The sequence below is a fragment of the Pollicipes pollicipes genome, unplaced genomic scaffold (genome assembly GCF_011947565.3).
Source record: "Pollicipes pollicipes isolate AB1234 unplaced genomic scaffold, Ppol_2.1 Scaffold_7262;HRSCAF=8765_pilon_pilon_pilon, whole genome shotgun sequence".
NCBI classification, from domain to species: Eukaryota; Metazoa; Arthropoda; class Thecostraca; order Pollicipedomorpha; family Pollicipedidae; genus Pollicipes; species Pollicipes pollicipes.
The window spans coordinates 13,999,378-14,025,478 of NW_023597055.1; the positions used below are offsets into that span (position 1 = coordinate 13,999,378).

Below are 26,101 nucleotides of genomic sequence, written 5' to 3' on the forward strand. Positions count from 1 at the left end.
GACAGCGCTGGGGCCCGGGTGCTTGGGGGATTCGGTCTCCCGTGCCCTCGGATTCTGATCTTCTCCAGCGGAGATGTAAAGCTCTCCACCCTGCCACCGTTCCAACGACGCAACGGCTGTGACAAGTTTGGAGACATCACGAGATGTGACGGATGGCAACATCGAGGTAGAGTTCGCCAATGGTCTAGAGGCTAAGCGTGCATTAGACGCAAAGGAGTTAATTTATAGTATTCGTGATGAGAACCGGAAACATAACAGAACCGTGGCTTTCACAGTAGCACTACACACCACAAAAAAACTCGTCTAGAGGCGTCGTAAATCCCCGGCGCCTGGCCGGTCAGCACCCTCCGTGTTGTCGACTCCCCCGACACCGCTGTCTCCTGCCGGAGAGGAGGGTTGGACGGTGGTCCGGCGAGGCCGCGGCCCGCGGGCTCCACCGGCCTCCGTATCGGTTTCTTCATCACCCTCGTCCGCCTCCGCTTCGTGTGCTCCGCTGCCTTCGTCACCTCCGACACCACTAACGAAAGCATGCGGGCTGGCGATAGAAACGCTGGAACGGCACGAGGCGGACAGGCACGCCCGCGATGCCAAGCGGGCGCGCTGGGCAAAGGCGGCGAACCGTATGTCTGGGGCGGGCAAGGAGTCCGTCCCCCGCAGCTGTGCTCTATCGCCCAGAAGACCACCGCTGGTCCTCAGATGTCTGACAGGGCCCCATCCATGGCTCCTCCCCTCCACCACCCAGGATTGGGCACGCTGGCTCAAAGCGCCCCCCAGCCGGTCCTCCGTCTCCATCTGACGGAGAAAGCCCAAGGATTCGGCCCAGAGTGGAGCACCGTTCTGCGGAATCGAGCCGTAACTCCCAGACCGAGTTGTCCGGTCCAGGTTGCCAGGCCAGGTCACCAGGTATATGTTATTCAGGCCAGGCATATTTTTGTCACCTGCCTGCCGGGAGCGGATAGGGCAACTGCTCCCGCTCCCGTGCGTTGAAACCCGGTCGGTTATATTTCTGCCCCGCAATGTTTGGGAGGTCCCTTTTTCCCAAACCACAACCATCGTAACTACCTGTAAATTGCAAAAATTCAAATCAAAGAGGCCCCATTACTGAGCTCGAGTCACCTATCAGCATGAAATCTTCACCAATCGATGTTCCATAGTCGTTTTCCTGCTCTTTCTATAGCATGGTGACCTTGTGTCAGGTCAAATGTCACCCAAAACACACAAAAACATTAGCATTTGGTGCCGACAACCCCATTCTCAGAGCTAATGGGACCAAACAACACAAAAGCTTCATGAATTGATGTGCCATAGTCAGTATTATCTTGTTGGCAGGATGAGGTGACCTTGGGTGAGCTCGAAACTTACCAAAACGCCTAAAGCGTTTTTGGTAAGTTTTGGTTTCTGTAAGTCAGGTTGATTTAGTTCACATGGTTTGTGTTTTTCGACTCCCCTACGAAGCTAGTGTTGTCAGCAAATTCAAATACTTTGCCTTCCGGTCTAGTCTCGAAATGATTCGCAACAATAATAAAGAACAAAGGGCCACCACCGACCCCTGTGGAACCCCACTCTTTACTAGCTACCACTGACATTGTGTACCATTTAACACTTTTCTTTGTTTCCTGTCAAACACCCGGGATCCTACATAGCCAAGACTTCCTCCCCCAATGTTTTGCAATTTTAGTCACCATTTTAGTCACCAAAGACATTTGGGTCCACCTGAAATTTGCTTACCATGCTCCAAGGCTATGGGACAGATCAGCACAAAATCTTTACTAATCGATGCGCCATGGTTGATACTCTATCCTTTTTAGAACGCGATGACCTTGGCCCAGGTCAAATGTCACCAAAAGACGCCCGAAACACGTGAAATTACTTGGTTGACAACCCTATTTTTCGAGCCTTTGACACCGATCGGCACAAAACCTTTACCAGTCGATGCGTCACTGTCGACACCTGCTGCGCCTGCGCCTTCATATATAAAAACGTTTGAAATCGCACGCCGTTTCCCTTCATATCACCTGTGCAGCTAGCCCGCCAGCATAAGGCCATACGCTGTCCGGGATCAACCGAAAAAGACCAAACCAGAAATCGGACAAGTGCGTTGCCCGCGCACGTAATAGCCCTATCCCAGTTTTATCGAATGCACCAAGCCACAATCTTACAGTATGATCATATTTATTAAATTCCGGTCGCTGTAAGCTCTTCGCTGTAAAGAAGCAATTTGAACAAAAAGTGATTTCCTGTTTTTTACATACCCTGACGAAGGTTCTGAGCCTAGGGAACGGTCACGGGATGGAGCAGATGCGATAGGACAAGCCTGTCCTCTTCGGCATCGTCGGATAAATGCCCCTCCTCCCCCCCCCCCCACACACACAGCCCCTCAAACACAATCTCACACTCCGCGACGTAATCGTCACAAAGTCTCCGCGGCGCAGGACGCCCGCCGGCCAGTCTGTGTACGGAGGGCGAGCCGGACAGGCTCGACGTGCCACCGGCGGCACTAGCGCCACCCCCGGCGTGTCGGGAGCCCACCAGATGGCGCTCTCGCCCCTTGATGTCGTGCCGTGGCACGGCGTCCTGACGCTCATTGCCGTGGTGATCATCTTCCTGTTCGTGTGAGTGCACATAGCCGCGCGCGTCGGGGGAAGCGCGTGCAATTAGCCAGCGGGTCATATTGTGAAACTACAGGGTGAGAAGTAATATGTGTGTGGTCTCACGACAGTACATCGGTTGGAAAGGGTCGCCGGCAGTGGATCATAAAACAAAGGTATTACGACAAAGCGATGGGCCCAAAGCACGATAACTAATAGGCCATGTAGGACGGATTTCATTAGGCAAAATTTTGCGAAGATAAAGATCGTTGGAAATGGACTTAATTTAAACGGGCTGTTCTACATTTGTATGAGGTTTTAAACTGAAGTTGCCATCTTGAAGATCATTCGGTACAGGTCACAACCCTGCCCCCCTGTAAAGCTAAACCATTTAAGTTTCTAGGCTACACATGTGCGTCCAAGACACCATAATAGCACCATTCAAATCCTGCCCTTTCATCGACCATACAGCGATCAATGCCAAGAAAATATTGCCGGGTCGTTGATATCTGGCGTAGTAACCACGATTTACTGATATAACGGCTTGGTAGTGGTAATGGCCTCGCCATCAATGTTGGGCGAGGTTTGATGACGAAATGAAACGATGAGGCATTGGGGAGCATATTCATTAAACAGAGAAATTGTGTCTAGAGCAACCGTTCCCGCCAAGTTTACCAATAGTTCTATGTGACCTTATGTCATCGTATTTGATGTTTGCTTCAACATCGCAAAATGCGGAACATTCGCTTGAAAACAAATCGTCAACAAAACGTACGTGATGACGTCCGCCGAAAGTGTCACCGTTATGTTTCAAACACATTATCGTAGCATGATAAGTGGGGACGTGGAGCAGGGGAAATCAGCCATAATCGCCGTCTGAAATAACCAAAATAACATGTCGATCTCTCGGACCGTGTTACTAACTTAGCTGTTGGTTTATGGATCGTTTTGACTTTCTGGAAAAGGAAGCGTCATATATATTTGGATGAATTGTACTGCTGTTCAACGATACAGAACCCCAGAATGGCCCGAAACCGAGTCGGCAGACCATGACAACATATTGAGCTCCTAGCGCAACTGTCATGTTAACTCCATGGGGATTTCCCAAATATATTCCACACGGCATTTTGTCATGCAGTCTTTGTTATTCTGAGTAATCCTTCGCTATTGTGGTATCAATATTGTTTGATCTTTTGACGCACAATCCACCGCATACGATAAATTGTCATGCGACTTTTTGCCCACTCACTTTGCGGTATGCTGTTCGTTACCACGTTGCATTTGCATTGCTATTCAACGCGTGGCCTCGATTGCACCAAACTTCATTCGAATGTCCCCCCGATCCGATCGGTAAAGATAATGACGATCCGGTAAAGATAATGACGTAATGTGATGCCTGCTTATGTGGAATGTTCCAATACCAATCTGGCAACAACAATGCAAGTGTTTCTTTGTTGACAAGCAACAACATGCTTAGCTCCAACATTAAAGTATACCTCAGAGCACCTTGACCAGTCCCTGATCATGTAGCAATTGACAGATGGTAGCTTATGCCACACCGTTCATAACTGACTCGCCGTGCAGTCACCGAGCCGTTATGCGGTCAATTATGATCCAGATTGCTTAAAATGAGTCATGATGTGCGAGCTCAAACATAATGTGAGTAGGCACAGAGCGATGAGTATCAGTTTAACCTAGGTGCATGTGAAATTGCTTTAAAACAACCCGACCCCGCAGCCCCAAGTCCCACCACTACACCGAGCTTTAAGCGTCTTACGACTAGTAAACGCAAATGCAGTTAATCGCCACAACCACACCAAAGATGCCGTTAGCTCAGTATTGCCAACTTTTGGTACAACATCCCAAATTTGGTCTTAATCCCGATTCTGGTATACTTGTGGTATGTTCTGATACCCACAAGGCAAAAGTTTGGAGTGCCCAGGGCTCTATTGCCCTGGTTACCAAGCATGCTCATACTCCCATAGACTCGAAGACGTAAGGCTGTTTTTTGGTTGTGCATGTTGACATTGTGGTGTGGGGAAGTGATCATGAAAGTGATGTACTGGCTCATGAAAGCTCTAGCCGACGAGCTCTATCTTCCCCACGACATGACATTTTCACGGGGAGGACCGGCGGAGACCGATCGCCACCGCGACCCCGGCACGATCCCTTCCCCACATGTTAAAGTCATGGTCGTCAACCCATGTGCCCGCTAACAGTTGGGACAGCAGATGCGTTGGCCTGTCATGGCGCTGCCGAACTGTGCCATGCATCGTCTCGCTCGTGCGCTGCACGCGTCTGCAGCTAGCGCGACTGCGGCGCGAATGCTAGGCGAGAGGATACCCGGAATACCAGGTCTGGGTGTCCGAAGAGCGTCGACGGTCTTCAGTCGGTCTGCGGCCACATGCCATGTCAACAACCACAAGCGATGTTCTCTTCCGGTACAGCATGTCCATTCGGACCGCTGTCCCCGGTGGATAGTCTGCCGCCACTGGGACGCTTCTTTTTAGGGCCTTGTGAACAGGGGCGTAGGCACGCAAAATAAGTTGTCGGGTGGTGCAGCTTGTCAGGGAAAGTAGCAAAGTTTAACCCATGAATTGCACGAAAATAAACTCTGCTTTCCCAATTTAAAACACATTCCTTTGAAAGCTGGGCGGGTGGGGGGAGCATCCACCCAAAGTAAATAGACAACTACACCCTTGTTTGGGGAGCAGCTGTGCTTGATAGCAGAACGGTCCACATTACAGCAATAAACATCCTGAAAGCTAGGCGGTACTGCACGGCATGGCATGCTGTCGCCCTGAAATGTGATGACCTGAAAACTTATGTGAATGATGTGGAAACATTGAAAGACCTGAAAGACCTATCTAACCATATCAAGCTCAAAACAAGTAGGGTGGAAGTCGGCATGAGGAAAGTGTGAATGTTTTCCGTGAGCTTCACTAAATGATCAAGCAAAATGTTCAAATGTTTCACTGCCTACCAAAAGCTAGCTGTCAGAAAAAAACATGCACTTTACGAAACTGGTGGCCGAATATGACTATACATATGCTCATGTTTTCCACCCAGCTGAGTACCAAGGCGGGCATATGTAACCAGCTGGAGTGAAAGGAGCATCTAAGCTAGATTTTGAGAACATATCACTACCTGCAACCTTGGCAGCATTGGGTCTCCACGAAAATGGGAGCACTCAATGTGACCTTAGACCGCCGAGACTATCCCCCCCCCCCCAAGCACATTCTCAACATCAAAAATGTAGCAATAGGTATTGGTGCCATATCTATGCATCACTGTCTTTCACTCCAAAATTAACTACACTTGTTAAAAGACGATTCTTGTTACAGGGTTTGCTTTGCTTCTGTCGAATTCCTAAAAGAAATAATGCCTGGAATATAACCTGCCGCTGAACGTTCGTATTCCAGCATTTCAGTATTTTTCCCAACTTTAATTTCTGCAAGCTTTAGTTTCAGACATTCGAACAAGCTTTAAAACATTTGAACTGAGTCGAACGTTTGGCGTGATCGGCGCCAAGGGCGCACTGACCGGCTTTAGAGGCCCCAGACCCGCGAGACAGGCCCCTGGATATGGTCTCCGACGGCCCTTCGAGCCCTTAAAGGGAATATTGCGTAGCATGTACTCCATTCGGTGATATTAAAGCCAACAGCAGATGCTATAAAATGCGACCGTTTATAACTATTGGTGTACCTTAAAGTAGAAAGGACTGCTCTAGATAACACAATTTCTCTACTTAGTAAATATGTTGCTTCATACGTCACTGCTTGAATGCGTGGCTGTACCTTGCACAACATTAATTGTGATCCATTTGGCAGCTGTTATGTTTGGAATTCGTGCTCACGAATGCCAGATAAGAACAAACCGACATTTATATTTCTGCTGATCTTTATGAATGCATGGCCAACGATATGACAGGATGTTGATGACGTTATCATGGCGTCATGGATGCCTCGGTGCCGTTGAGGAAGTCTGCACGAAAAGGCCTGCACATCGTCATTGGCGTGTGGCTCAGAAAATAGAATGGCTTAGGTCTTAAGAAAGGTAGGGCTGCCAACCACACCGAATGATCTTCAAGATGGCCATTTCATTTCAAAATCATCATAGAGACATTGAGCATTCTCATTAGTCGTCGGACTAGAGGCCCTTTGGGCCCCTTGGAACTTATGTGGGGGGGGGGGGACGTGCCCCAGTGCACCCTGCCTGCACCATTGCTGGCGTGTATTTTGGCCCCTGCGTTAAAAAGGCCAAAAGCTTAAAGAGAGTGTTTCACATTTGCACGGGGCTCTGCAATGAAACGCCCACCTTGAGGAACATTCGGTGCAGTTCACAGCCATGCCGTACTGAGTACTTTACACCCTCTAGTTTCTAAGATGCACGCTCGTAAAAACGTTCTGACTATTTTAAGGTCATTGAATTATGCATGGCGCTATAAAACCGCCTTTGGAATTCTGTTACCTTATTGGCCATGCGGCGTTCAAGCCGAAGATGAGCATATTCAACTATTTAATTATTTCTGACGCTCGTTAGCAGGATTTCCAGATATGACGGACGCCACTTGGCTCCCAACCAATGTCGTGCAAATTGTGGAAGTTTCAAGCACGCATCACGTTTTGTGTTATATTATACAAGAAGCTGGCCATCCTTACTAGTTGTTACAGAAATATGACTTGCAATCAAGTCGCTTAAGAGTAGCACCATAAATGATTATTTGGATACTAGTAAGAAACTTAAGTTTATCGACAAATATGCAAGAAAACGACGAGAATAACCAAAGCACGAGTATCTAACGATACTTGGCTCAACATCCGGCACCGCTGCGGCCACCTGTTGGGAGATTGGAGAACTTCAAGGGAATACTAGGGTGTCGATTTCGCATGGTCAGTTTGGCAGCAACTCTAACGTCTCACAGACATTCCATGACGCACTCAATCAGTGACGTATTGAGGACCATATTTAGTAAATAGAGTAATTGCAATATCTAGAGCAGTGTTGTCAGCTTAAAGGCATAACAATAGTCATTAGCAAGCTTGATTCATGATATGAATGCTTGCTTCAGTATTTTCTTATGTGAAGCATTCCTTTTAACGGCGAACGGGTATCTGTGACAGGTAAAATACAAACCCCAAAACACTTAAACGGCAAGAAAGACAAGAAAATCTCAAGGGTAAAAACTCCGTTTGAGTTTTTACAGGTCATTGGCTTTTCCAACGTCAAACAATTTGTATGACCTTGGATGACAATTGTGTTTGTTCTTATAGATGTTAACATGCCAATTTCCAGCGATGGATATGAAAAAGGAACGTCTTTATGCTTACTTGGCCGTAAAGAGATACATTTCACCTAAACTGTCGTTTTATTTCCTGACACACCTACGAATGGAAGACCGAACCCACAAAGTTTTTGTTAAACCTCCTGCAATGAATGTGGTTCATATTGTGTTTAAGGTTTAAGGTTTAAGGCTAGCAATTTATTTTTGGTGTCATGCCGTTGCCTGGAGGGACAGAGAGCGAGAAAATGTTTTCCCTATTCTTCTGTTTAGGATTTGGTAGAAACGCTCAGGGGACATTCACAAATAAAGTATTTGGTAATTTAAAGTATTTGGTAATAAAGTATTTGGTAATTTACAAGCTCCCATCCTCTTCCATCTTTTTTACACGCATAGTCATGGTTACTCGATGCTCTTATATTCATTACATTCGTTACGCTTCCATTCGCCTCCTCTTCAATGTCAAGCGTAATTTATGGACGGCGTTCTGAGGCTTCCTAAGGCATCAATACAGATCTTGTCAATGCCCAAGTCACATTGCACAGAATGGACTAGGCTGTTTGACCATTCGACAATTTTACATTCGGTTAAATGACCATTCGATGAGTTTTCAATCATCTAATTGCCATTCACCCCATTTCCTTTTGGTTTATTGATATTGGGCTAATACACATTTCGGATGCTTGTTTTTTTAAGCTAGCTAGCCTTTCAACAATTTGTCCGTCGTGTAAAAGACATGTCATTATGCTATTCGCATGTTACCTGTTCGGCTTTTTAACATTACAGTAAAAGGAATTGGAATATTCACATTTGACGGAATAGCGTCGGTTGATCGCTTGATGGACTCACGCACGGTCGTTTGTTTCAGGCAGTGATATGCATTTTGGCCATGCGTCGCTTCTGCATGTACTAAATATCTTCTGCGGGTTTGCAGACGACGGCTTACAAGTTCCAGACGCTGCAGAGACTAGGATACAATATACCACCATACAGCTTGCTTTATGGGCACGCCGGCAAGCTGAAGGGCACCGCCGGTCCGTCGGAGTTCCAGCGTCTGTTCGACGCTTACGGGGTCCAGCATGGAGCGCGAGGCAAGACGGTGGCGCTGTACGTCGGCACGAAACCCACGCTGTGCACCACGGACCCAGACCTGGTGCGCGAGGTGTTCGTTCAGCGGGTGGACACGTTTCCTGACCGGCAGGACAACAAGAGCCCTGTGCTGACCATTCCGGACCATAACCTGCTGACGCTGAGGGGCAAGCGCTGGAAATACGTCCGCCGCGTCCTGAACCCGGCCTTCACCACCAACAAGCTGAAGGGCATGTCGCCGGCTATGAACGTGTCCATTCAGACGTTTCTGGACGTGCTAGAGGGCAATAGGCTCCAGGGCCAGCCGACCAACGTATACGCCGCCTTCCGCAGCCTCACCCTGGAGGTGATTGGCAAGTGCGCGCTGGCCATGGAGGTGCACTGCCAGACGGACCAGCGCGACCCGCTCCTTGTTATGATGAAGACGCTGCTTGGGTCCGCTCCGCTAATGGGTGTGCTGCGCGGTCTGCAGCCGCTGACGCGTCTGATGCTGCCCCTGCTGCGCGCCTTCGGGCCGGCCTCGCGCGCGTACCACGTGGACCAGCAGCTGCAGCGCTGGCTTCGCGGAGTCATCCAGCATCGCCAACGGAGTGGTGCGACGGTCACGGACGCCCTGCAGCTGCTGCTGGAGGCGCAGCGCGCCGACAGTGGCAGCGAAGCCGTCACTGACCAAGAATTACTCTCCAACGCGTTCGTGTTCATTGGGGCCGGCTATGAGACAACAAGTACAGCGCTAGCTTTCACCTCGTACCTTCTGGCGCGCCACCCAACCGTACAGAGCCGTCTGTACGACGAGATCGTGGCTAACGTACCGGCCAGCGGCGACCTCGACTACGAAACCGTGCTCGGCCTGCCCTACCTGGAGATGGTGATTCAGGAGTCACTGCGTCTCTACCCGCCGATCCCAGCGCTGTACGGCCGACAGGCTAGCTTCGCGACGGAGGTTCAGGGGATGCGCGTGCCGCCCGGCGCCTTCGTGGCTGTGATACCGATCTGCATGCATCACGACCCTGACCTGTGGCCCGACCCGGAGCGCTTCGACCCGGAGCGGTTCAGCGCCGAAAACAAGCCGCACATCGTGCCCTGCAGCCACATGCCGTTCGGCGCCGGGCCGCGCCACTGCATCGGCATGCGGTTCGCCATGATGGAGATCAAGCTGGCTCTGTGTCACACGCTGCGTCGGTACCGGCTGCTGCCGACCAGCGAGCCGCTGGAGCTAGCCATCGTTCCGCCGTCTCTCGCACCCGCCTCGGGCCAAATCAACCTGCGGGTGGAGCTGAGGCAGCCTCGGGGAGACGGGGTGACGGACAAAGTGTAGAGGGAGTAAGGGAGTGTAGAGGGAGCACTAAAGGGAGTGTACAGGGATCTATGAAAGGAAGGGGAAGGGACGACGGGACAGGGATTGCGTGAAAAAAGAAAGATTGATGAAGGAGGAGTGTTATAAGAAGAATGTTTTAGAATTGAGGAAGAGGTGAAAGATCCAGGATGGAGGGGAGAGACGGATGTATGGGGGTATGTATGCATGTATGTATGGGGTGTATGATGAGATGGGAACGGTTGAGGAAAGCTGGAATAAAGTTAACGAGCTCAAAGAAGCTGAACAGGACCAGATGAAAGAGTAAAATGTACCAGCACGTGGAAAGGAGTAATAAATGAGGCCAAACTGGAGGAAAGTGATAAGTGGGACGGGGCAAGGGTTAGCAAGATGAGAACGAAGGGAGGAAGACGTGGGTGGGATGATGAAAGAGGGTGGAATGGATGGCGGTGTGTATGTAGGGAATGGGCTGGGAGGAGAAAGTGGTGATGAGCGGACGGAAATATGGCTAAGGGGTCGGGATAAAAGGGAGGGGAGGAAAGTGGAAGGCAATGAAGGTAGGTGAAGGATGATGGCATAATATGAGGTAGAAAGTAGGAGGTGCAGAGTGATCCTGAGAGCGAGAGGAAGCACTATTTCATAAACACACACGACGTAAGGTCAGATTTTACTTTGGTTTCCTGAGGTCTGTGAGGATAGAGGCATAAATAGAGTACACCAAATAAGGTATGCAATTTCTGACGTTTTAACACTTACAGATGTGCTATGAATACCGGCGCTGGTCCACTGATGTGGCCCCAGAACTCTGCGCCGCGTGACGAGCACGAGGAGATCAGCGCCTCTGCGACTGTCGCTGCTTTTTGCGAAGTGACAGGGGTACACGTGGAACCAGTGTCATTTGGTCCCGATTAACGTTGCCTAAATGCAATGGGAACCTGACTGTAGACATGTTGATGATTACCACAGCCATACCGAGTACCTATCTCAGGCCTCGCTTACCATCCAGGTGGATTGCATCAAGTCTCTCGGCGTCAGGTACCATCATCAAAATAATAAGTTGCATTCAATCAATATTTAACTGACAATTCTCGGGCTGTCTTAACTTTGCATTGTGCAAGGGCACAGGAAGTGTTTGTAACTCAAAAATGTTACCAATTAACTTTTTTTTGTTTTTTACCCACACCACTTCTCGTATCGTTGAGAAAAAAAGCTACAGCGATGAGCACTGTACGATGGATAGATCACTTATGCCACCCCTAAATCCTGGAGGGCCTGTGGAGCGAGTTGCCTGCCAACTGCGTCCACGCCCACGTCTCACCATTCGCAAACGTCACCGATCGGACCACACCCAGCTTTCACCGCCCGCTCACATGCTGTGCCGTGGGAAAGTACAACCGTAAAGGCTCATGTTCTCTGAGAACTCTGTTTCGTTTGGTTCGCTTCCGGTGGAGACGGGACATTGCGCGCTGATGTTGAGCGGCAGCGGCGAATCAATGGACTTGACGTGAGAACACATTGGTTCTCCATTCAAAGCAGACGCCGGCATCGCGGACTGCATCTCGAGATCGAGTTCAACGTTTGTAGCACCGAGAGGCATGTATGTAACAGCGAAGTACGAACGCTCTTGAAATAAGTTACATATAAACGTATGATACAAACTGTGGCATGTTTTACCATAGGAAAACTCCGTATGTCCATCTTTTACCCTTCTCCATATTTATTTCAAGTTTTCCGCCAAATAGAAGGATCGCTCTAAGTGAAGATATTATCTCGCGAAGTTGCGTTTGCACAACCTTAACTCCAAAATTTTAATCGAGAAATGGACTCGTATCGACCCTGCACTCGCTGCTTCATCCAGCGCCGCTTGCAACACCAACATGGCAGTGTGACATTCTCACAATACGGAGCTTGTCTCGTGTTATCAAGCCTCATTGATGAGTTTTGATAGACCCGGCATACGTTCCTATTGTTATGGGTTAAATGTCGAGCCCAAACTTGCCAGCAGACATGGGGAGAAATGGAGTGTGTCTTTGCCCCTCAAGGCTTTTGGGAGACCCCATTTGCACAAACTGATGGCTTTGTAGCTGTAAGGTGTTGTTAAAGTTCAGGTTAAGGAGGTTATCATACTTGAGCTTGTCAAAGCAGTCAGGGCACTGATCCGGCTCAGAAGATTCTTTTCTGCGCCGGGAATCCCATTTACCTGAACAGAAAGTCATTGTTTTCATTAAAGTAGCCCGTGTTTTCCGTTAACTCTACCTCCAAGAGCCCGTTTGACCGTGAGCTCTCGTGACAGGCAGACATGACTAATGACAGACGTAGACTTGGTGGCCCCATCGACGTCTGGCACCACTTGTTTGGACTTCCATATCATCTGCGCGATAGTAATGCTCATATCCGCCGTCATATCTTCCTCACCACGGCGAATACAGGTCACACGTATGCTGTTTCGAACGTTTGAAGTGGGCGGAACTGGAGCGAGAGCGGGATAAGACGAACGCTCCTACGTTTGACTTTAGCCTCTCCGCCAGAGTGCTTTTGGCAGGGAGTGATTTATTGGCATGCACTGATAACTCTGATGTCCTTGGCCTTATATTAGGACGACGAAGCCTACAGTGCAGTGTAAGCGCGCATTCAACAAAACACGCGTGCGCGTGCTAAAGATTCATCCCTATTGTGAGTATCATGAATCTAGCCAGGCTTACATTGTACAAAGGTAGCAGACATTTAAGCACACACAACAAAAACGGTAACGGTCACGATATATGCAAAATACGGTAAGGGTCACGATATATGCAAAAAACGGTAACGGTCACGATATATGTAAAAATAACACGAGCACCGACCGGACTCTAACATCAGTCTGCCGCAGCAGAGCGAGAGGTGGCGCACCTCCGCCCGACACTAACAGCGCTAGACCTGGTCGTGACGAACCTGACCGGCCCCGCCAGAAGACGTCGCTGTGCTCCAGGGCTCAGTCAGTGACCGCTCGTCGGCACTTCTTCCTCCGTGCTGTGATGTCCAGACGGTGCCCTCCGCCGCCGGGTGTTGGTCACGAGGAGGCGCTGGGACTTCGCGGCATTCGAACCAGAGTGTTCTGGTTTCGAGTACGGTGCTCTTCCAACTGAGCTGACCGGAAAGACAATGTCTCGATGTTCAAAATTGGTGTCATTCATCGACATGTTCTGGGATTTTTCCGAGAAAAAATAGGTGTTCTATTGGGCTGACGCTCACGCTTAGCTTACGGATGGAGTTGTCAGCCAGCGTCTTCCTAATCTTCCTAGCTTTCCAGTGTTACTCTCTGTCTATGATGGTTATCTGATGCTATGAGGACCGGTGATCACTGTCTGACCATGCATACTTTGCCACACCAAACTTTGGAGTTTCACCCCTTTCTGTGTTCTTCCAGTCCGACCAAGAAAGATGGGCTGGTAAAAACACGCACCATAGTAATAAGACTACTGGCATAAGAACACTTACGGTCAACTACGCACCAATGATTATATTTTAATGAGCGTTTGTGTGCAGGTTGACATCTACCATGCTTCGATGTCCAAAATATCGTCGTTGGAATGCAGTCGATCAAACGTGTTTTTAATTGCACTAGTACTAATATTAATGCAATATTGTGATTACTGCACAAGTGTCCTGTGGTCAGAAGCGTCAAATGAGCTGGTGTCCTCGATTCATACTCCACTCACCTCGCTCATCTCAGCGCCCGGAGGCCGGATCAGTGAGGAGTGATGCAACCCATCCCTAAAAGACGCCAGCAAACACAGTGTGTGCCACAGTGTGACAGATGCAGGGACCGGTTGTCTGCGGAATATGTCCCTGCTTTTTGCCGGCGCCTTGAAGCGGACAGACCACGGTATTTTCCATCAGCGCCCTCTATCTGCTGATCGGTCGAGACCCACGCTGTGAAATGAGAGATATTCTCGCTTTTTTTGCACGCATTGACGTTATCATTATCTTTACCCACTCTCAGTGTAAGCGCACCGTTGATAGCGCTGTTGCCAGCTGAACGCACCTAAATCATTCCTTTTAGCGAAATGACACACAACTGACGCATTTTAGCATTGGATCATAACCAGAGGCACAACAATATGTTCCATATGGATGAGGGTGTGTGTGTGGGGGGGGGGGGCTGATCAGTAGGTTACATTTTTAACCATTCTTTGATGCTTCAGATGTTGTTTTCTTTCTTAGATAGTGTACGGCAAACACTGGGGCCTTCAGGCTCAGTGCGTGGGAAGTGAGTTAGTCAAGTTTTATCCTAGGGAGTTTGGCCTCTGTGTGTTAATGACCCTCATCGTGACACTTATTTCATGACATCAACATTTAGTAGACAATTCTAGGGCTGTCTGAATAGCATTACGTCATGGAACAGGAACTATTTGTAACTCCAAAATATTACCGATTAATGGTGTCGTTTTTCACCCAGACAACCTCTCATTCTGTTGGAATGCAATGCATGAACAAGCTACTGTAACCATCAGCATCGCAAGATCGGTGGATCACTTACACGGCACCATAAATCATGTTGGTACCTTTAAAGTGAGTTGACTCTGCTTGCCAACTAGAACTGTCATCCTGCTCTCATTTTTAACATTCACGAAATGTGATACCTTGCCCTGCACACCTCAATCTTTGGAATGTATCTGCCAAACGGAAAATATCAAAGAAAATCCATGAAAGACTGTAAATCACGCCTCAAGGTTTACCTTGAGGTATGGAGCGAACATTTTTTATTTAAGATTTGATTTGACTGATTAAGATTTGGATCAATTTTGTTCGTTTTAATTGAATTTGATTCAATTTTCATTTGATTTCTGATTTTATGAAGCCAAGAAGCTCCCTCCATCATCAATGAGAATGCTCCAAATTTGAAAGTACTAGAGCAAGCATCGGATATAATGAAATAAGTTTGCTTGTAACTGTTTGTGTACTGTTAAGTGGAAAAGATTGCCCTGGACAACAAAATTGTTATATCTAGTAAGTATGCTTCTCTTTACTCCATTGACTGATTCCGTCATAGTACCTTGCACAACATTGATTTGGGGCAAATTAACGAATATTGTGTCTGGAAATGGCGGTTACGTACGAAAGATATGGACAACTCGACAATTATATATTGCTCGGTCTGAATCGCCGCATGGCGAATAGAATGGTAGAATTTGTGACGGTTTTATAACGTCATGGATGCCTGAGTGGCATTGAAAAAGTCTTCAGAAAATAGTCTGTTCATCTTCACGGGTATGTAGGTCAGAAACTAGGGAGGTTTGGGTATTAAGAAAGCCATGGCTGTGAACTGCAACGACTGATCTTCAAAAAGACTATTTCATTTCAAAACCCCATAAAATGTGGCACGCTCCGTTTAAGATAACTAGAGCCCTGGGAAAATAAGGCCCTATTTTGTGCTGAAGGCAGTCTTTGTTGGCTGTCTTATCATGAATTAGGAGATCCGTGTTCTGGGTTAAGAGGCAACCGCTATGCATCAAGATAATAAGGTTTGGGAGTATCAGGTTTTGAGATGTCAAGGTCATTTGATGGACGTGGAGGTTCTATATTGTGAATAGGATGATCATACTCTAGGATTGGAAGGCCACCTCCACATCAGAAGGCCCTGCTTTGGGACAGAGAGACCCTTTGATGGATCTGGAAGCTGATATATTAACCTGCGTCCCAGCCGTGGGTCTGAGAAAAGCGCGCCTGGCCGAGAAACCTCAATGTCGTGCGAGAAAACAAAGATAAGATACCGTTGTGAACCCCTCGCCAAATCATGAAAAAGTCACACAAATATTTCACCTTAGTTCAAAGGTGAGATCACCAGAGGTCACGAAGGTCAAAAATGGCCGTTCTAACAGATTAAGTTAAAATGTCTGTCAACATGTCAAGATGAATATAAAGGGCACAGAAGAAAACGTTAAGCAAAATTGTTCTACCTGTGCCCAATCAAAACTATACTTATTTAATCTCTTTCACAATGCGCTTCTCATTAAGTTATTGATTCCCATTATAGCGTCGTGGAAATGGTCCAGAAGTGTCTTTGCAATAATTTATAAGAGGTATTTTCGAATCTGCACATTAGCAGAGGAGGTTGTTCTTTTCGCAATTTCCGCATGGTGCAGGTTACACAAGTTTTCAAGTACTGAACTGCGTCTCGGCACATGCCAGGCCAATAATAACAAGAACGGAGTATATCAAATGTTTTACCGATGCTTAGATAAGCATCAAGATATCCTGACTGGGTTTCTTCGACAAGAGGGCTTTGAACGATGCGAAAAATGACTGCCTGCAAGCCAGGAAGTGGAATGCACATTTGGGTGTCTGCAACACGAAATATTGAAACGTCAAACATCGTAAAATGGACGGAGATTTCAGTAAATTTGGGATGTTCCTGACTCGCAAGGATGTTGCTTACCATCATGATATCACAGTCAGGTTTCTGCAAACTCCTAACGTCTGGATTGTAGGACAGAAATTTCCTGAAGTTTTTTCGGATGGTGCACCACTTCTGCTGAGCAATTTTCACTCTGGAGTCATACCCTAGGTGTTTGGTCGGAGTCTATATACTTTTATCTGATGGCGGTTCGGGACGTCGGAGTGCGCCAGCAACATTTTGCTTGCCAAAAATGTTCTGGACATAGCAACCATTTTCGTCGAGAATTATGGCCAGCGTCGGATTCTTGCATTTCTCACTCTGCCGGTAAAAAGGTGTGTTAGGAGTTTCTGGCCCGTTATGACAGTAAGTTTTTTGAATGCCGCAACCAATCGCGTGTGCTTCTTTTCCAGGACAGGCCATCGTTGCTATGTGGCATTCAATTGATGTGAGAGATATTGAACCCCACTTCCGCCTTGCTCCGTGTATTGCACGAGAGCTGCACCAATGACTTGGTTAGATGCATTGGCGTTAAGTTTGTATGGCTTTGACGTGTCTGGGTAAGCCAACACAGGAGCTTCGGTGAGAGCTTCGCGAAGACTTGCCAATGCTATTTGACATCCTTCATTGTGATAAAGTGGTCGTTTTTCTTTGGTAGTTCCGTGAGAGGTTTGGCCGTTTTCGCCAAATTTGGAATGAAACGGCGATGATACCAGCACATGCCAATGAAAGAACGACCGCCTTTCACATAGAAGGGATGATTCAGGTCTCTAGTGACCTCTACTTTAGCAGGATCTGTCTTGATCCCACTTTGTGACACTACATGGCCTGAGTACTTAGCTTCAATTTCAGTAATTCGCATTTTGATATGTTGAGCTTCAAACGTTGCACTTCGTAGACGTTCAAACATTGCTTCGATGTGACTGGGATATTCTTCATGGGATGAATAGCCATCAATAGAAATACATCAATAGAAATATATGTTTTTTGAAGACATTATTATATCATCAACGTGCGCAACTGCAAAAATACGTTGGATACATGCCAAAACTCTGCTCGTTAGCTCAGAGAATAGTCCAATGGCATTGCAGAGACCGAACGGGGGTGCTGAAAGGAATACAACCCTAAGAAACAAGTGGAAATAGTGTTGTCGATAGAATCAGGATCCATAGCAACTTGCCAATAACCGCTTTGTAGGTCCAAACAAGTGAAACATTTTGATCCTCCAAGGGAGGCGAGGATGTCGATGATGTAAGGGAGGGGGTACCAGTCCTTTAGATTTACTCGGTTTAATTTTCTGTGACCTACACAATACCTTGTTCCTCCATCTTTATTGTCAGCTATAACCAGCAGGCTATACCACGGATTCCAGTGGGATAGACCAATTATTCCAGCCTTTAACAGACACTTTATGTGGTCTTCTACCATCTGTCTCTGACTGAAATGATGCCTATGGATTTTGTCTTATAGGGGGATGATTCGTTGTATCTATATTCATTGTTACTAGGTCTGCACGATCAGTATCCAAATTGCTTTTGGCAAATATGTCCGAAGGTCTGTCCAGCGGGTTTTCGGAATGCTGTTTTTGATGGCAAGTTATGTTTATTTATTCATTTAGCTAATTATCTAAGCTGCATGAGCAACCCGCAGGTTCAATAGGTAGCCAGTGATGGATGTAGCCAATAAGTTAAGAACAATAAACACCCAAACACAAAACACAAGCACACTCACTACCACGCTTGCAGAGTTAGTCAAGTGCTTTGACGAGCAGATTAACTCGGTGAACGTGCCTTCACTGCTGACACACCTGCGTGCATGGGAACGGAATTACAGCAGATGAACAAATTTAGCTGTTGGTGTACCTTAAAGAAGGCGGCTGCAGGTGACGGAAATGCGGACAGGGAATCCTGTTTTTACGGTGCTGACTCTTCCAAGCGGCGCGTGGAAGAGACCAGTATGGCGCGGACGTCTTACTGGTGCTGCCAGCCCGAACAGTGTGGTCAGCTGAGCACAGTCCAGTTGATGGCGAGATATGTCGTGCGTGAATAAAACATTCGACTGGATGAATTGGGCCTTGACTGATAGCATGCGAAAATGTGTGAGAAAACTCAGATTCCAGAAAAGGGCACTTATCCCGGGTGTTTGCAGCCATCCATATAAGAAATATGTGCTGGAGTCGCTCGAAGCGAGCTAGGTGTGTGATGGTAGCCCGCTCCAGATGACACTGCCGTGCACAACTGCCGCTTTCACACGAGCGTTGAACGCGCACAGCAAGGCTGTGTGGATGAAACGCGTTTGGCGTGCGCACCTCGGCATTTGCATGCCCCGTACGATTAATCCAAGCATTCCTTTAACTATGGCGATCGTAGCGTCAACATGTGAAGCAAAAGTGAGCTTTGCGTCCAATAGAAGGCTGAGGTCACGGATCTGATCACTCGTTTACAGGTAGTGACCGTCTGTTTTGCACTGATGGACAAGAGGAGAGGTCCGGAGCATGAAAGAAATGAAATTGCACTTTACTGGGTTGACGCCGAGTCGCCAGGTTCTGGACAAGTGGCGGAGACGATTCAAGTCCAACTGGACGGGGGCACAGTCTGCGCTGCTTTCAATACATCCGTGGAGTTTTACATCATCGTCGCACATGATGCACTCGTTTGCCATGCGACTGGGTAGGTTCCCCAGAAAAGATGCCAAAAGCGGTCGTAAGGTACTGTCCTCTGGTACGCCGGGTAGGACTGGAACCTAGTCAGACTGCTTGCCATTCAGGACGACTCGCTGCTTGCGATCGGTCAGGTACGACTCAAGCCAGTCGTACGCGACACAAGTAATTCCGAAAGAGTGTCGAAGCTTGTGCAACAGAAGCATATGGTTGACGCTGATGAGCGCCGAGGAAAAATCCGTGCAGATGACGTCAGTCTGTTTGCCTCAGGCAATTAAGGTCCAGCAATGTTCAAGAAAGCAGGAGAGGTTGGTGATGCAGGATCGTTTCGGAAGGAAACGACACTGGGATGATGGTACGACCGGTAGGGAAGCAGGTAGCAGGCTATCATAAGCGACCCCCTAAAATATTTGAACAAATTGGCAGAAGCGATGCAGATCGATGATTTTCAGGTAACATTTTGGTGCATTTTTATACACTGGGATCACATTAGCCTCTTTCCACTCGTTAGAAAAGGTGCCGGATCTAACTGATAGTTGGCATGCCCCTTGAATCGGTTCCGGCCGCTCATCGGCACACTCCCGCAAGATCCTGACGCTTAGTTCATGAGGACCACAGGCCTTTTGCGCATACACACCGTGCAACAGTTGTACTACCCGGTCATGTGGCACGGTAAAGCAGTTTAGCCCAAGCGCATCAGACAGTGGCTGGCCGGATAGAGCCCTGACTGTAGGGTCACTAAACTTTCGGGAGAAATGCTCATTTAGGCAGTTGGTTCGCTCTTCATCACCCTCGAACACATCGCCGTTGTATTCGAGAATAGGGATACACGTGCGGATGATTTCACACATCTCAGTAAAGACATACACCGCTTTGTATTGTCCTCAAAGACACGCATGTGTAACAGATCGGCCTTTTGAAGCTTGGAAGTAGGATCCAGAGTGGTCCTTTGATGTCCGGAGTCCTTATCTATTTCTACGGGTGCGCAATTCGGCTTGTTGTAACGTTTCAGCAATGCCCATAACATGTCGGGCTGGCAAAGTATGGTCTCTGGTAGTGGTATTAACCAGGACGGTTTTGCGCGTCCATTTCTATCCGGACACCCCCACGGGATTCATCGGAAAAAGACCTGGCTGTTCACTGAGACAGCGAGCGCTACTCAGCGGTTCGATTAAACAGTTCTGCTCTTTGAGCTGTGCACGGTTGATGAAACCTGGCTAATTGACGTAATTGACGAAATTAAATTGACGTAAGACTGCGCAAGAATTGTTTCTCTCTGAGGAGTCCGGACTAAAGATGTCACTAACTGACATGTCAGATTTGGAGGGCGTGGAGGAATGATGCTATTTTGAATGTCATGTGTATTCCTGCCAAAATTCAATTGCGCCAAAGCGTTTGAGAACATCATTTCTCAAAACACAGTGGTTTTTAGGACCTTCTGCAAGTTAGAACTTGAATGTTTTATGGAGCTTTGAAATCGCTACAGGAAGAATAGCGATTCCAAAAGCTTAAAGGCTATGTCCAAAAATGGATTGAAAGAGGGTAGTTTTTTGTCGAAAAATCGTAGACATTTTCAAGCGAGGTTCTGTCAAATGCTTCACGGAAAATAAGAGAGATAAGGAAGTCCGCGCCCCTATCTACCAGCGAGTACGTTCTACGATTACCAAGTTATGTCCAGCATATAGGAGTGTTCGATTTTATAAAGATTCGCGCACTTTTGCCAGGTAAGCCATTTTCACATTGGCCTTCCTTTTGCTCAGTTCTAAGAACAGAGGACCGACTTAGTTTCCCGGACTATTTTGACGTTAGAGCGCTGAGGATTGTTTCCAGCACGACTTTTACGTTGAGAGCGGCCTATTTTTGTGCAAATAGCCATGCAGGACAACCATCATTTACCCACTAATAACTTGAACGCGCATCATAAGGCTCGTTTTGCTGCAAGTTTGGAGGTTGATGCGGAGGCTGAAACGAAGATGGAGTGAAAATCCGTCGCGGTAAGCTGCTTTTCCCGACCGTTGAGACGGCTGAAAGTGACGTGATTGTGCAAAATTTATGGATGTTTCCGCGGCGGTCCATTTCGGGTTGTATATCTTCGATTTTGCGGTTGATCTTGACTCTTTGTTACGCACGGATGCGAATTCCGTTTTGAAGCTGACACCTATTTCGAGACTATCCAACTTTGGGCCTAGTTCTTTAAGCGCCTCCCCTATTTTTTCCACTATTCCAGAACCAGGTACGCTGCGGACTATTTCGATATCCCGGGTTCCGCAGTGGGACTTATTGTTCATTCTACACATTTTAAATGTGAAGTAGGTTTTTGCGGTCTCCGCACACGCAAAGCTGCTTCCTGAAACGTGTAAAATTGCAAACGGGTGATACCACGGGCTAAGTATCGTCAATTTCTCCTTTTTTGGAAAATTTCCGCCGAAAAACGTTGCCCGTCGGGACTAGACACATCATGAAAAGCCTCGCATGCATGCGCCTGAATCCTCCTGAAAAAGCGCAAGTTCTCCAGAATGCTGTTTGACTTGACGCAACTGCATTTAAACGCAATAGGGATCTTTCTCTCATGCAATTACGTACAGAGACCATTCAGGCCTATTTGTGTATTTTTATCAATAACCCTAGAGACATGTTTTCCTGCAGGTCCACTCGGAGTACGGGTTGCTTAAAGTCGCATGAGTTCATCGTCCGTTGTGCAAAAAATGCTCTCCACATCCCTTGCCCAATCTTGAAATTTTGACGGACTCTCTTCGCTGAATATTATAACGGGTTGTGTACGCCCTTGAACCCCACTTTCGTGTACAATTTTTTTGCATAGCTTGTGCAATAAGCTGACCCTCAGAAGGTATAGGTGCGGATGTAGTCGGGTGAATCAGTAAGTAGCAACATATAAGAATGCGTGAGAAACCCTTTCACACACTTAGATATTGGCTCAAGCTTTTAATGATAGGTTCAGGATGGGTTAAGAAAACTTGGAGATTGACGACTTGCAAATGGATATTTGCGAATCCGGATCATGGCACCAATGCGTACCCAATTTCTTACTGCTGGTGTGATAGTTATACCAGTGTAGACCTCGCTCGCGCCAGCCTTTCTCGAGAGTCAGTCAAAGAGAGATCTTGGTAACTCATCAACCTCCATTTTGTACACACTTCCACACACCAACATTCACACCACAATGCTCACTCACACAATCAACAGTGGTTCTGCTCCTTTTTAGCCCAGAGAGAGTATTAACCTACATGGTAACCAACGGTGCGCCTTACCTACTACCCACATTGGAAACGATTCCTGGTCACAGGTTCCGGAAATGATGTAATAGTTAGCCGGTAGAAAGCGAGTACGACATAGTACGATGACCGGCTAAGCTTACCACAAAGTAGAGCATCACCTCGCGATCCTAGAATTATCTGGTGCAATTGACAGCTAATGAGGCACTGAAGGCGACTTTTTAAAGGAAGCATCGAATGCTGTTTCGGAAGTTAGGCTTGGTTCCGGTTCCAATGGAACAAATGGCATGGGGTGAGAGAGCTCTATCTAAGAATGTTGAAATGTCTTCCAGTACTTTTTACGTTCAAAAGACTTGAGGAATTTAAAGACTTGAAGTGGTTAGACACATAGAGGTTTTTATATTTCTAGGGATATTTGCTGCTGAGAAAAGTAACTTTGTTGCACCTTTTTAAGGTGTTATCTGTTGACCAAAAACATTATTTTTGTAATCTATAGCTGAATTGTGTGCTGTCCAGCGTGCCCATACATGGCTTAGAGTTGAAACTAATGCAATTTTTAGTCTAAATGTTTTCGTTCCGAGTTGATCACTTAATGGAACATTTCAGGGACTATTTAGTGATTACTTCCATTACAATGGTTTTCAATTCATGCAATGTGTGTGGGCCTGGTCTGAAAATCAGGTCTGGTCCTAATCCATGTTTTGATGGAAATACCTGATCCGGTCCGATCCGGTCCGCGGATTGATGCGCAATCTGTGGCCGACCCAATCCGTGAAGTGCTCTGCTAAGCAGTATCACGGAGCATTGCTGGCGACAAGCATCTTAGCTTCTATGCTCTTCCGCAGTATCATTTATGGTTGTCATATAGAGGATAATGTCGTCAAATCTTGTTACTATTTGCAACTGCCTTCGTCCCCAACACAAAAAGTACATCATGGCGGACCTGTCAGCATTCAAGAAGCGGACGAATGATAATAGGTTTATTCAGAAGCAACTATAGCGCATTTTTTTGAACAAATGAGACCAAAACGCATATTCTTGAATGTGTCGTTGCTTTAGCGCCATATCTGTCGAGCTGTTCTGTTGTTGAAGTCTGTTGCAGTTGGTGCCAGTAACAGTTAGTGCTTGCAGTGTTTGCCATAGCAGGCCTTGCGGCAGCAGTAGCCAATCTTGCACTTGACGCAGTGGTTGGGCTTCCGGCAACGCCGTTGGCATTCGTCTAAAACGGGATACGCGGCATTTGTAAGCGTGACGTATTCCATGGTCACTTGCGATGTAGCGGAACTTCGGAAATAGAACTGAACCAATTTTGCCATTTCGTAAGGGAACTAACAGAATGCAAGGACACAACGAATCGACATAACACTACGCAATGGTCAAGGCAAAGCGTGATTACATATTGAGAGACAGATAACACTGCAAAAAGACGAAACGAGCCATGACGCAGACCCAGTTCAATCAAATCCATTTCAGATTTGCTCTAGTCAATTTGCGTTATGGGCACGTCTCCACTGTCAGGCCTATTGGTGTGTCCTCGGCTCAATTTCGATGGGATGTCTTCGACAACGAATGCTACGGGTGCGGCTCGATAGTACTGGCAATATCTGAAGAATGTGAACAAATAGAAAGCTCCGTAATCAGACAAGGTAAACACGATTATGCAAGTAGCTACAAACTGCCAACGGACGCGAGATGTATCTCAAGGGTCAAGATATATTTCGAGGATCAAGGGGTCGTAATGGTGCAGGCATGCAATGGTATTTAATATGACAGATTGCGCTGTCATGGACTTGTGCTACAAGGGGGTGGCTTGGCCAACGAGTTGAATGAAGACTGCTGAAATGATGGGGCACGGAACGCCACAATTCATGTGCATGTGCTGATGTACTGCTCCCAGCAACCAGTGGATGCTCAGTCTTACACAGCGAGACCCTGCGCTGGCAGCAGAGACGTTTGAACGGTCCGCAGGGGAGGCACCGGCGACCTTTACCGCAACTCTGGTTGACATATCTGCAAGTATTGACTGAAAAAGGGTAATTACCCAATCAGGTCACCTCAGATGCTGGCTCGCTGTGCCATAGGGATCATTGGACACTGTGGTTGTTTATGATATTGAGTTTTTGAAGACATGACACACAAAACACTCAAACGACACATCGCAATTTAAAAACAGCTGAAGGTAATGCTGTGGATAGTGCATGCACTATAAATGCATGCCTTTACTTCTAAATGAGTATTTATTAAAGAGACCTGGTAATTCCAACGCATGTCATCTACAACATGTTTAACATTAGCTTCATGAAATTGCCGTTTGGCACAAAAAACACATGTCAATTGTCCTGCATTTGCTTGTCGAAGAGCTTCTCCTGTTTCAAGCACATCACATCACTGACTGGTGCATAGTCGACAATCTTCGTCTGCCCCAGACTCACTCGGTCTGCAGCACCTGCCGTGTCCACAAAGACTGACAGGAGTAGCCCTTACGGCACCAGACGCCTCCCGGCTTGCCGCAGGCAACTGAAGCGTAGGACAACGGTCAGACTCGACAACTCATTACAGTTACAGGATGTCGCGTATTGGGCATTTTCCTCCACATGCATTGTTGTGTGAAGGCATCCATGTCACAACAGTGAAATGCTCATAACTAATGCACCTATAAATCACTTTTATACGGCAATTTTCATTATCATTTCCGCGGTGCAAGGCGGTGCATTTTCACGTTGCAGCGACGACTCGCTGCTTTTACTGGCTCCCTTTGTTTTCGAAGTACAGTTAGTCCATGCTTTGTGCAAATCCTTGTTGTGTCATAAGGCCTGACCTCGTGCCAAATGCGCATAGTACGTTAAAAAAACTCGTTGCACGCAATAAAGGGTTCAGTGCGAAAACAACCCGTAGAATCCATTTCTGTAAAAAAACATATGCTGCGCATAGCGCATTGTGGAGCGAATTGTGCTTTTATCTAAATTCATAAAGCAAAATATGTAGGTTTAGCCTCGTCACTATCAACCGCCAACTATCGCCAGATCGCCATCGCATACAGTTTGGATGGGACATTATGGTTGTGTTGCGATATTGTGTTTTGGAAGATATGGCACAAAATGCACTTATCCGACACATCACAAAAAAAGCGCAGGCGAAAGCAACGCTGTAGATAGAGCATGCGCTGTGGATGCATCCTCTTCCCGCTAACTAATATTTATCAAAGAAATGTGGCAACTGCAACGCACGCCATAAACATCACAATCAGCCTGGGCATCATGAAATTGTCTTTCGAAACCATAACACACATATCATATGTCGACAGCCCTTTCTGCCCTCGTCTGCCCCAGGACTCACGGGGCTTGCAGCACCTGCCGCGTCCACAACGCTTGACAGGAGTAGCCCTTACGGCACCAGAAGCCTCCCGGCTTTACCGCAGGCAACTGAAGCGTAGGCCACCGTCAGACTCGACAACCCACTACAGGTTGGACAACAGTTACAGGACAACCATTACAGGACAACAGTTACGGGATGTCGCGTGTTGGGCATTTTCCATTGCATGCGTAGTGGTATGAAGGTAT

General features: G+C 47.3%; 1 protein-coding gene and 1 long non-coding RNA gene across 2 annotated transcripts; one reads left to right on the plus strand and one right to left on the minus strand.

Moving 5' to 3' along the window:
• Positions 1-1,330: 1,330 nt before the first annotated feature.
• LOC119113465 (cytochrome P450 3A9-like) lies at positions 1,331-10,465 on the plus strand. Its single transcript, XM_037237776.1, has 3 exons — positions 1,331-1,335; positions 2,433-2,610; positions 8,804-10,465. The coding sequence occupies exons 1-3, from the start codon at positions 1,331-1,333 to the stop codon at positions 10,274-10,276; spliced, it is 1,656 nt and encodes a 551-aa protein (XP_037093671.1). The 3' UTR covers positions 10,277-10,465.
• A 13,042-nt stretch (positions 10,466-23,507) lies between these two features.
• LOC119114370 (uncharacterized) lies at positions 23,508-25,002 on the minus strand. Its single transcript, XR_005096024.1, has 3 exons — positions 24,974-25,002; positions 24,463-24,564; positions 23,508-23,760 (listed from the first exon to the last, which is right to left on the minus strand). It is a non-coding gene; the product is annotated as an uncharacterized LOC119114370 (long non-coding RNA).
• Between the last annotated feature and the right edge of the window lie 1,099 nt (positions 25,003-26,101).